Genomic DNA, 12,873 nt, shown 5'->3' on the forward strand with positions numbered 1-12,873 from the left:
GGGGCGAGGCGGGGCGAGGCGGGGCTCTGGCTAGGCGGGTCTCCAGCCGGCACGGCGCTGCTGGCGTGCGGGGCTCCTCCCCTTTCCCCCGGCGGCGGCGCCGGCGGCAGCAGCACTTCCGGGTCGGCGCGGAGGCGGGGCGGAGGCGCCGCGGCTGCTGTTATTGTTCAGCTGGGCTCCGCTGGGCGCTGTCTCACTTGGCTCAGAGGGTGTCAATTTGCCCCGCTTCCTCTCGGCCCCTCACTCCCGGCGGCTGACGACGACGGCGGCGGCTGCGGCGGGCGGAGCCTGGCGTTTCGAGGCCGAGCGGCGCCGGGGTGAGGGGCGCGGAGGAGGAGGAGCAGAAGCAGGAGGAGGAGCCGCGTGCCCTGGCACCGAGCGGCCGCGGCCATGGCGTACGCCTATCTCTTCAAGTACATTATCATCGGCGACACAGGTGAGCCCCGGAGCGCGGCGGGCGGGGGTCGGCGGCCTCCGGGCCGGGGCTGGGGGGCAAACGGCGTCTGGCCGCGGCGCGGGAGCCGCCACCGCCGGGCGCCTCCTCGCCGGCCGCGCCGCTCCATTTCCGCAGTGCTGGAGCTGGTGACGTGGGCACTGCGAGCGGCCGCGGCCTGGCCTGGCCGGCCCGGCCCGCCGCCCCGGCCCCGGCCCTGCAGCTGGGGGCCGCGGCCGCCGTTTCGACGCGCGATCTGGGGAGTATGAGAGGAGGGCCTGCCCAGCCCGGGGCCATCAGAGCCTGGCTCTGAGGATCTCACGCCTTGCCCCGGGCCCCTCGCCTTGGGCCTCTTCGCCGCCCCCGAGAGAGGAAAGCGGGGCCGAGCAGAGCAGACGGTGATGGAAGGAGGGCCTTGGGCTTCCTGACCTCGGCGAGGCCCGGGCAGAGCGCTTGCTGGCGTGGGACAGCCAGCTGAGGACAGACAGAAACCTCTAAAAAATAATAATAGTAGTAACGTAGGTATGTAGTCTTATCACTCAGCTCCCAAGTCAGAGTAAGTCACATCCCGTTACTTGACGCCAGGGGAATCCCTTTCGAGGTCATTAAAGCATGAAAGAGTTCTGTCGACTTCTGCCACGTGTAAACTTGGGGTTCTTTGATAGTAATGCAAGGCGTTCAGCGCTCTTGGTGTGTGCTGGCGTGTGTGTGTGTGTGTGTGTGTGTGTGTGTGTGTGTGTGGGGGACACTTTGTTTTTTTCGATACATCAAATCCAGGCTCACAACTGCCAGTTATCAGGTGGCCTGATGTCCATTCGAAGCAGAAAGAAATACAGTTATTTGCACTGAAGATAACATTCCATTGTATTTCGCAGATAAAGTAGTCAAACTCGTTGAAAATATTTTTAATATCTGTGGTTTTTTGGCATTACTTTGAATCTGATAATAAAACTAAGACTTGTTCAGGTGTTATAACTATTAACATACCGGAGTCTGATTGCAGTGATGACTCTTGCACAACTTTGGACCCTTTGCACAACTTTGGACCCTTTGCACAACTTTGGAAATGTAAGCAGCAGCTTGTGGTTGCACTAGTGATATGGCAGATTGAATAAGTAGCACAAGAAGCATGTTGATTGCTGCCTAAAAGAAAAACTTTCTGCTGTAAACATAGTCTTTCAGCAAGGATTTTTGGTGTGCGTGTGGAAACGGGATAGCTTTCTGCGAAAAATCCTGGATAAAGCAATGTTTTGCACATGTTCGTAACGCGTCTATATGCTTTTTTAAATGCCGTGGCATACTTGAAGGAAGTGGGGTTCTAAAGCCTACTGGCACATTTTGATTGAGGCTGTAACACTGAGATTGGAAGAGGGAGTTCACGTTAACTGCTATTTGAGTGGATTTGAGAAGTAGAGAGAAGAGTTACTATGGACGTGAAGTAGTAGTGACGCTTCAAATTAGCCTTCACAGGTTGCCTTCGTTCAGCTTACTTACCAAGCACCTGCTGTGGGTAAAGTATTGTACTGGGAGTAGTGGGGCTACAAATATTCACAAGGCGGTGCTCCCTTCTTCTGGAATTTGCCCTCATGCAAAAACAGTCCCCTGGCGGTTCAAAGGGACGACGTTCTTTCTTGCCATTGCTACTATTACCACCTAGTTACCGCCTAGTTCCGGCACTGAGCACTTGACCCTGGACTGTCCACAGCATTTACTTTAGACTGTCAGACTAACCTTCCCCAAACACAGCTGTTCGGAGGCTGTTCCTCTGTTCACGTTCTTTAGTTTGACCTTCAGGGAACTCCATATTTTAGCCCGTGTTTAACAAAGTCTCTAGCCTTCTTTCCCAGTATTCGCGAGTCTCCACTTTCCTGCTGCCAGTGAGGCCCTGTGCTTTTTCCTGGTCTCTGCCACCCTCTCTGCTTGGAGTGCCTTTCTGTCGAAATTCTCTCATTCCTCAAAGTCTCACTTGAGTCTTCTGTAATCTCTCAGAGTCAGTGTTTATTAAGTTCTTTTGATGTGTCAGGCCTTCCTGGTATCCTGGCTGGAAGTGACCGCCACTCCTTATCTGGATGTATCCCACTTTGTATCGTTCTTCTGATATTAATTCCTGACTGTTCTGTAGACACTTGTGTAGGCATTTATGATTGATTATCTACCTCTTGAGGGCAGAAAAGGTGTTTCGTGTGGTTTTGTATTCCAGGGGGAGCCTGTAGAAGATGGTAGGCTCCATATGTTTAGTTAACTTGAAAGAACAGCCAAACAGGCCATAATGTTCCTACTAATATACATTAATAACTTGACAAAGGAATTTTTTAGTCCAGTTCTGCCACTTTCTTACTACTATCATTAACTTTGGCCAAAATCCTTTACTGTGTTTTCTTAATTCAAAGTGTACCCACTTAATGTGGCCCTCCCCACACGCAAAAAAATGATCAGTAATCAGTAGTGGGAAATCCATCCTGATTTTTAAAAAAGTTGTAGTGTGAAAAATATGCATTTTAGAAAGAAGGAAATCACTGTTTTTTTCCTGATTCTCGCTTTCCCTAGCCTGTGAAGCAGTCATTATTAGCCTTCCCTTCTGTCAGTAGAGAGCTAAAATGAGGACAAATGTGGAAGTACCGCACACATTTTCCTTTCCAGAGTTCCCTCTTTCACAGAAGAGACTTTTAAAATGTTTTACATGATCATGATACTGTTGAAATGTTCATTTTCTTACTGCATGGCCAAATGTAGTTAAAATATAGCTTTACAATTTTTCATTGGTAATGTCTTGTTCCTGAAAAATTGTTTAGGAAAATGTGTCATTTAAACCTAGATATAAAGTGGAAATTAGCTTTTAAGAAGCCTGGACTAATATTATAAGCAGATAATTATCAAGTATAGAGGGAGAGAAAAATTGTAGTAAACCTATAATTGTTGCTTCTAAAATTCTGGCGTCTGCCTTCCATTTTAATCTCATCACTAACCCTCCCTCCCCTTTCCTGCCTTTCAGCTAGGTACACAGAAGCACAAACCTTGGTTGTGTTCTCTCTGCAATACCCTTTCTTACTGTGCTCCCCTCCCCAAAGCCCCACTCCCAGCCAAAGTGAAAAGACAGGTTAGGTCAGAACTTTTTCACCTGAGCAGCTCCTATTCGTTCATTCTTTTAAGATGATAACAAACCCCACCCCTCCCTGTCGCCTGGTGCCGGTCGCCTCCACTCTTCCTCCTTCTCTGCTCACCTCCTCCATTTGGTTTGGTAGGCTTGTTTGTTTTTGTTTTTGCTTAAACTCTTTCAGGGACAAGTGCTATATAAGTAAATAAACAAGACAAGCCTGGTCACACATCATATCATCTGAATGCATTTTCTAATTTGAGATATAATTGACATATAGCATTGTATTAGTTTCAGGTACACAGCCTAATGATTTGATAAACGTATGTATTGTGAAATGATTACCACAATAAGTTTAGTTAACATCCATCACCACACATAGTTCGAAAGGTTTTTTTTCTCCTGATGAGACCTTTAAGATATACTCTCTTAACTTTCAGCTCTTCAGTATACTTGTTAACTATACTCATCATGCCATACATTACATCCACAGGCGTTGTTTATCTTATACCTAGAAGTTTGTACCTTTTGACCTTTACTACGTGCATCTTAATTTTTTTGTTTGTTTGGAAAGTTTTTGGCTTTGTCTTAAAAGTAAGGGTAGGCATTCAGTATCAGAAATGTTTAATAGATGAGTGGATGGGCGCTTGGGGGAGATGCTGCAGGGCTTTACCTGGGAGATGATATTTGAGCTGAAATTAGAATGCGTAAGGATTTGCCAGGTGAGCAAAGGGGAAATGTCTAGTAGGTAATTAGAAGTACATGTTTGCAGCTCAATCAATGATGGTTTTAAAAGAGAGTGATATTGGGAAGTTAAAAACAGAGCCATACTGTGGGGCATTTTAGAAAACTTTGAGTGTGAAAGAGAAAGAAAGAGTGAGTTTAGAGTTGGCTGCAGGATCAAGTTGGCTGATGTGTGTGTGTGTGTGTGTATTAGGATAGGGGAAACTTGAGGTTGAAAGTTTGAAAATACTAGAGAGAGGGCAGGAGCAAAATCCTGGAGAACTTGGGGAAGGAATGGCATTTGATTCTCCAGAGCTTTAGGGCTGTAACAGAAAGAAGACCTCTTCCTGTGGGAGACTCAAACTTGAGTTTCTTTAGATTCTTGTGAGTCACCTAGGGTGTTGGTTTCTTTCTTTTTTTGAAGGATTCAGTGGCCCAACCCCCAGCGATTTTGATTCACTAGACCTGAGGTGCAGCTTCTTGTTACAAAATCTGAGGCCAGAAACGCTCGCTAATCATTTTATATAATTATATGAGCAAGTTTGTTAGATTATTTTGGAAAACAAGCAGTAGGAAAACAAACTGGGAAATTGGGAGGTAGAAAAATTCCATTGAAGTTTTTTTTAAATTATGAAATATATCATGCATATAAAAACATATGCATGTTCTATGTTTACACACTTTAAAGAGTAGTATTGAATCAAACACCCATTCCAGAGAAATATGGAGCCTCAGCGTATACCTCTCCGCCAGGCTTCCACTAGCCTGAATTCTGTATTAATCCTTCCCTAGCTTTTCTTCACAGTTGTATCACTTACACATCCCTAAACTATATTGTTTAGTTTTGCCTGTTTTTAGATGTGTTTAGTTGTTTTATTAAGTGAGAGAGCTAAAATGTGCCTGAAACATACATTTTAACATCATCTAGAATTTCCTTGAAGTTTTTGCTTTATGCATGTTGTTTGTAGTCTTTCAGGATTTTTGACTGCCCTTTCTCTTTCTCTTTCTCTCCTAGCCCGTTTATGTCCTGCTTGCTTCCCCTAATATTTATATTGCTCCTGAGACTTCCTAGTGAATTGCGGAGGCCATGGCCCTATTGTTCTCGTTCCTTTTTCCCCTTCTTCTCTCCTGGTGAACCTGCGTCCTCATCTCCAGTCGTGGCCCTCGCTCTTCTAGCTAGTGCTCTCGTCCTTTATGCCCGCGCTCCGCTCCTGCGTCAACCTGAAATTAATTTTCTCCTTTATCTCCCCCACTGCCCCCCCTGCGCCATCTCGACAGCCCTCCTCCTCTGTGGTAGCCAGTAATTTTGCTGTTTCACTTGAGCAGATCCTGATTTTGCCAGCTTAGCTGTTCTTCCCTCTCACTCTGGCCCAGCTGTGCTTGCTCCATTTTGTCATTCTCTGCTCATCCTCAGTCTGGGAGGCTGTGTCCCTTGCCACAAGAGATGCAACCACATACTGCCCTTGTCCCTCTTTCTGACTTTTCGTTTTCTGTGAAACTTCCCCATTTGATTTCATCAGCCTCGTTTATTTGCTGGTTTGAAAATACTCCACATTGTAGCTGTTATTCTTCACGTGTAAGTAAAGGACACCTGGCAAAAGGATGCTAGATTCCCTCTGCTGTCATACACCCGTAGACACCCCCTTTCATTCCTGTGTTGTTTCTCAACTCAAACGACTTGGGTCTCGTCCTTGGAGATGCTGTTTTAGTAGATCTGCAGTGAGTCCTGGACATCTGTTTTTTAAAAGCATTGTTTGTAGTGGTACTGTGACATTCCTCTCCTTGTCAATTATGAGCCTTTTTGCCTGTTTTTCTAAAATTGATTGTTTTCTACTGTCAGATTTTCTGCTTTCTGGGATTCTGTTGAAGTAATCCCTAAGGCATATCCAGGGTGAATTTATATGGAATTCTCCATTACGTTAGTTTTTGGCACTCTGTCTACCTAGTAGATTCTTATGAGGGATTCTCCACACTTCTTATAGTTCATACACAATATCAGAAGCTTTTTATCTTTTAATCCTTCAACTGGTATGTGTGAGGTTACCATTTCATAGATGAAGAAACTGAGCTATGTGTCCTTCGGGGCAAACTAGTTCTTCCCTCTCCCCACCTCTTCTCCTTTTCACAGCTATGATGTAACTCTAAGTTTCTCCAGTTCTGTCTTGAAAATGTTGCCATTTTTTCAGGGGTAGCTGACAGTTAATTGTGTTTCTGGTCAAATCTGAGGGAGAAAATGAATATTGATGGATGATGCTGAGTGAAGTTCTTGAAGGCAAGACTGTGCCTGGCACAGAGTTAGTGCCTCAGAAAATGATGAATGTGTGCTAGGTAGCCTCTGCTGGTTAGGCTACATGCATTGGCCAATTTATTTGTCCTTGTTTCAGAAAGGATTTAAGGGCACTTACATAAAAATTTTTTACAGTTTTTTTTAATGCAAGTAAGACAGCGTATTAGTTTCAGGTTGCTAACGTAACAAACCACCATATTCTTAGCAGCTCAAACAATGCAAATTTATTATCTTAGAGTTCTGAAGCTCTACATAAGTTCATGTACATATCAGTAGTCTGATGTGTGTCACACTGGGCTAACATCAAGGTTTCGGCAGGGCTGGGTACCCTTCTGGAGGGTCCTTGCTCATTCAGGGTGTTGGTAGGATAGAGTTGCATGATGAGATGTCCATTTTCTTGCTGGCTGTCATCTCTTCCCGGCTTCCAGCGTCTACCCACATCATCACATGATTTGACCCATGACCCCCTTCCTTCATCTTCAAAGCGAGCAACAGTGGATCAAGTCCTTTTATGTCACATCTTTTTTTTTTTTTTGGCTGTGTTGGGTCATCGTTGCTGCGCGCAGGCTTCCTCTAGTTGTTGCGAGCCTGGGATACTCTTCATTGCAGTATGCGGGTTTCTCATTGCGGTGGCTTCTCTTGTTGTGGAGCACGGGCTCTAGGCGCACGGGCTTCAGTATTTGTGACACGAGGGCTCAGTAGTTGTGGCGGGGCTCGAACCCGTGTCCCCTGCATTGGCAGGTGGATTCTTAACCACCGCACCACCAGGGAAGTCCTATGTCACATCTTTCTGACTTGAGTCATCCCATATCTGATTGAAGCTGGGAAAGGTCTTCTGCTTTTAAAGACTCATATACTTAGATTGGGTTTACCTAGATAATCCAGGATAATCTCCCATCTCAAGATCTGTAATCTTAATCTGCAAGGTCCCTCTTGTCATGTAGGGTAGCATATTCACATGTTCCGGGGATTAGGGTGTGTATGTCTTTGGGGGTGGGGGGGCATTTTTCTGCCTACCACGGCAGGCTGAGGAGAAGCAGTGGGTAGAAACAGTAAATACCCGTGTTGTGTGTACCTTTTTGAAGTGGGCACTGTACTTAGTACTAAGCTGTGCAGAGAACCCTGTTTTCATTTACCTTAATTATAGTATCCATTTTTAAAAGTACGTGCATTCATATACTTATTCCTTAATTGAGTCTTGAAAGGCATTTTCTTCTGATTCTTCTTAAAAAGAATACAGTGTAAAGTAGTGAAAAATGTAAATATACAAGTAACATATTTATATACATAGGGCCTTTTCTAGTGGTATAACTCATTGAATCTGAACAGTAATATCCGTGAGGAAGGCACCATTTTACAGGTGAGGAAAGGGAGACTTATTGTCCTATCACACAGCCATTAAGTGGCCAAGCTGGAATTTGAACCCAGGTCTTTCTGACTCCAGAGTCCATGCTCTCTCTCCCATATCATATGCATTTCTTGATTCCCACAAATTCCATGTCACGGCTCTTGTGTTGGCTTACCAACTGCTTGGTCTCTTGAGTTGACGTGAGAGCACACAGTCCCTCAATTCCCTTTACTAAAACAGAAGCCACCTCTACTCTTCAAAACAGGGCCGAACTATTCAATGTAAAACAAGAATAAAGTCTATTCTCTGCTCCTCACAAGCTCTGTGAGCTTGGCAACCTCTTCAGTCTCTGAGTCGCAGGGTCCTCATCTATAAAATGGAATGAATAAATGAGATAATATGTGTAACACTGACTCAAGAAATCGTTAATATTTCATCCTCATTTTTTATTCTGCTTCTTTGAATGTTTCAGTAATTTCCCCATATACATTTGAAAAACTAACCCAAACTTGACCAGTACTGTATAGTGTTTGACTAATGCTGTTCATAGCAGAAGTAATTTCTTTCGCCCTGAATATGTCCTAACGTGGTGATTTTTTTCTTTTTTTTTCCACTTCCCTGCTTAGCTTGCTCATTTGTGGCCAGCTGATACTTTAAAGAGTCTGCCATCCTTGACTCAAATTGTTGCTTTCCTAGCCTATGTTGGTGTTTTTTTGTACTTACCATATTTGTTTGCCACTAGATGTTTTATGGAAGGTTCCTTACTTTATCAACATTGTTTTAACAAGATTCAAAATTGCTTAGCAAGATTCATTTTATTAAGCATCTATTTTTATCGGCTTTGCTTAATGTAGTCTATATGCCCGTCCAAGTCCACTAATGATGTAGAAGGACTGATTTTGTTCTAGGAAGGACCCATTTAATTAAGAAGAACAGAAGCCTACTCCAGCTAGCTGAAGAAGAGAGGTTTTGATAAGAATTTGAAGAGTGCTGAGGAATCCAAGAAAAACTGTGAACAGTCTTGGGGAACTGGACACTCTGAAATCTTTGTTTTCCTCTCATGGCTTCTCTTTTGAGCCTTAAGATAATTAGGAATGTGTGTTTTTGTTTTAAACATATTTTTTCTTTTTCTCCTTTTAAAAAAACAATATTTTTTCATTATTAGTTTCTGACTTTATTTCACTTAAGTAATATAGACTATGTATATTGATTCTTCAGTATTTGAGACTAATTTTGTAGCCAGGTACTTGGTCACTGTTTGTATATGTCGCATGTGCGCTGGAAAAGTATATTTTTGGGTGTGTGGTGGGTTCAGGGCTGCATACGTGTCCATCAGAGCAGTCCTGCTAGTTGTGTGTGTCACACCTTCTGTATTCCTCGTAGTCTTTTGAATTTGGGGGTGAGATGTAAATATCTCCTATTACGACAGATGGATGAGTTTGGGGGATTTTTTTGTTTGTTTTGTAGTTTTGTCAAATTGATTCCACCCCCCCACCCACAGTGAACTTGAAGGCTAATTTGTAAGGTGTGTATGGGCATTATATCTCGCTGAAATTATTCCTTTGTTATTTAAGTTCCCCTATAATTTTACGTGTTTTGTATTTGGTAGTATACTTTTTAATATTCAAGTATTTGATATTAATTTTAAATATTAACTTTTTGTTCATATTTGCCTAGTGTATACTTATTTTATCCTCTCTCCTTTTTCTTTTGGAATGAGGTTTTTTGTTTGTTTTGTTTTGTTTAGGAAACATTACAGATACAGTTGAAGCCCATTGTATGCGCTTCACCTCTTTGTCCCTAGAGGTAACCAGTCTCCTGAATTTGGTGTTTATTATTCCTATGAAAGTTTCAAAATGATTACTACATATGTATATATGTATGTACCTATAAACAATGCACAGTATTTTTTGTATTTTTTTCAACTTCATATTAATGGAATTTTACTATACTTGCTCTGAAACTGTTCAACATTATTTTCAGGGCTTTATCTATATTAATCTATTTTGCTCTATTCTATTTTATTGCTTGATCAGTTTAGTTTTCTTTATATTCCGTTGCATTCTAAAAGATAGCACTGCATGGGTTATTCTCATGCCTGCTCCTAGAGCACATGTGCTGAGTTCTGGAGATACACCTTCAAGTGGAACTGTGGGTGGAAGGGGTGCCCCTTTTCAGCTCTACCAGCTAATCTGAATCACTGTCCAGAGTAGTTATCAATCAACTCTAATTTTTGTTTCAGCCCTACTATGTCACTTTTTAAAAAATTTTTTTAAGTATTTTTTTTTAATTTTTTATTTATTTTATTTTTGGCTGTGTGGGTCTTCTTTGCTGTGCACGAGCTTTTCTCTGGTTGTGGCGAGTGGAGGCTACTCTTCGTCGCAGTGGCTTCTCGTTGTGGAGCATGGGCTCTAGGTGCCCGGGCTTCAATAGTTGTGGCACACGGGCTCAGTAGTTGTGGCTCGCAGGCTCTAGAGCGCAGGCTCAGTAGTTGTGGCGCACAGGCTTAGTTGCTCTGTGGCATGTGGGATCTTCCCGGACCAGGGCTTGAACCTGTGTCCCCTGCACTGGCAGGTGGATTCTTAACCACTGTGCCACCAGGGAAGCCCTATGTCACTTTTTTTAAGCCTGTTTTTTATATAGCCCAGTGATATATTTTTTAAAAATTCAATCTGAGAGGCTGTCTTTTACTAGGAGAATTTAATCATTGGGGAATTTGAATTTTTATCGACTATTAGGCACCAGCCTGGTTCAGCCATTCGCAGGGATCACAGCATAGGTCACAGGCATGCCCCTTTGCCGTGGGCTTTCGGGAGAGGCAGCACTTGTCCCACACAGGAAGCAGTATGGTGGTCAGATTTCCCAAGCATGTATGGTGTCACCTGCTCCTTATAGGGCAATGTGAAAAGAGGATACCTGCCAATAACTCTCATTTGTGCAGGTGAACAATTAATTTAAATTCCTGAGTTTTCTCTTTGTAAACTATGTACAGTACTGGCTAGTGCACTCTATAGGGTTGTTCACCAGTGCTCTAGCACTGGTTTTTGGTTTTTTCCCCTAACTTTGTAGCTGTCTTTGAAACTCAGGTGTCAGTGATTTGTTTCCCTTCGTTTATTTACAGTTGATAAATCAGTGTAAGTGGTGCCTTTATGCTTGCTCTGCGGCCTCCAGCATTATTAACATTGATGGATGGCTCCCCCTTTAGCATTTGTCCACCTTTAGCAATAACTACTGTGCATCTAGAAGGCAAACAATATATTATTCTAAGTCCTTTGGGTATTTTAGCTTAGACAGCACTCTTGAAAATTGTCTGAGAGCCTGGCATTTGTAATTAGAATATTACAGCTCCTCTGCTTACTTGTCCCTTTGGTCAAGTTCAGACGTCTTCAACTTCATTTCTCAGCTAGAAAAAGTTAGTCGTAATGTCTGGCTTATCTACTTCACAGGATTTTTGTGAGTTTGAAATAAACATTGTGCACAGATGCCTTTAAGCTGCAAAGTGCTTCATTAATAGCAATATTTTAGAGATAATTTTTCTAATTTGTTGAGTATCCTAAAATTTAGTTAGTTGGGGAGTTCTTGCCTATAGAAAAAGCTGTTCACCATGCTGACCTCAAACTGTAGTTACTTGAGTTGAAGGAAGCAAGAGCACATGTTAACCTGCAAAATGGCAGTTCTTTGATCCTGAAGTTCTTTCTGGACTGCATAAAAGAAAAAGTCTTTTCCAAACTCAGATGCCCTCATGAGCCACTTGAGATTGAGAAGAATATCAGGTAGGAGGTGCTCTTTTTCAGTGGTCTTCAGGAAGGAGGTGCTAAGGCTGATAGTGGGCTCCTACACTCACTCTTGTTACCTTGATATACCTCTTGAATGGTTTCTCTCAATTTTGAACCCTTTTGGAAAGAGGCAGTTCTGTAGATCTACAGAAGTCTTCAGTATAAATGAATCTGTTGATCAAAGGTTATCTTCTTATCTCTTTGGACAAAGTATTGTTGTTTCAGTTTAAACCATTTCAAAGGGCAAAGTAAAAGTACGTGTGTCCAAAATCACTTACGCTCAAAGCTCTACTTGATACAAAGATTAATAAATAGGGAAATTAGTTATAAGTTAAAGCAGTAGTAGTTGTGTGCCTGGTGAGTTGATTTACCAGTCCTTTAAGGAAGGTATTTGTTACACTTTTTCAGGATAATCTTTGGTATGGGGTGAAGAAATTCTTCTGGTTTTGCAGCTAAGTGGATTTTTAACTGGTTGCATGACTGTATCCATAAAGGACTGCCCATGTAGGCAAGCTGGAGGGAGCATGCTGCTATATTCAGTCCTGGATTTTTATATTTCGTATTGGCAACAACTTGGATAAAGTCCACTTTGGTTGAAAGAGCTGATGGGTGGATTATACCAGATAGAATCCAAAATGACCTTGACAGCCAGAATGATTGGCTAAATTTAGCAAAATGAAACTTAATAAAAATGAAGTGAAAGCCCTATATTTACATTTAAAACAACCATACAAATACAAGATGATGGTCACCTGGTTAAATAGCAGGATATGTCCAAAACCTTAAAAGTTTTACATGACTAGATTCAGTATGAGTCAGATGAGTAATAAAGCCAACGAAGGAATAAATGTGGCTCTAGGTTAGTACAAGTGTGATGTACAAACAAGGTAGGTAATGGTTGTACTCTGTCAGGACTCAACTGCAGTTCGCTTATGGAAACTCTTATTTCAGAGGGATATCTGCACGTTGGAGTCTGTGCTCGGAGACCAGTCAGGGTCTCTGTCAACCATGACATTTTAGGAATGGTTGAAATAACTGAAACATTTTAAACAAAAACAAAAACAAAAAAAAAAAAAGACTTAAAGGAGAATATAATAATGACCTTCAAATACTTAGGTGACTGTCATATAAAAAAGGGCTTAAGCTTACCCTTTGTGGCTTTTCGCGTACAGAACCAGGACCAGGAAGAGAAGACTGCCTGTGAAATGGAAA

At 42.6% G+C, this 12,873-nt stretch overlaps 1 protein-coding gene across 3 annotated transcripts in view; it reads left to right on the forward strand.

The window, feature by feature from the left end:
- The first annotated feature begins 82 nt into the window (after nucleotides 1–82).
- The window catches only part of RAB2A (RAB2A, member RAS oncogene family), a 74,342-nt gene continuing 61,551 nt past the window's right edge, over nucleotides 83–12,873 (forward strand). For 2 of the 3 annotated variants that reach the window (XM_007471472.1, XM_007471470.1), the window contains exon 1: nucleotides 83–436. In XM_007471472.1, coding sequence (XP_007471534.1) covers nucleotides 391–436 — 46 coding nt within the window. In that variant the 5' untranslated portion in view covers nucleotides 83–390. The remainder of the gene's footprint in view (nucleotides 437–12,873) is intronic. The other variant, XM_007471471.1, reaches the window with a different exon arrangement.

This window comes from Lipotes vexillifer, unplaced genomic scaffold, assembly GCF_000442215.2.
Source record: "Lipotes vexillifer unplaced genomic scaffold, Lipotes_vexillifer_v1.1 scaffold165, whole genome shotgun sequence".
NCBI classification, from domain to species: Eukaryota; Metazoa; Chordata; class Mammalia; order Artiodactyla; family Lipotidae; genus Lipotes; species Lipotes vexillifer.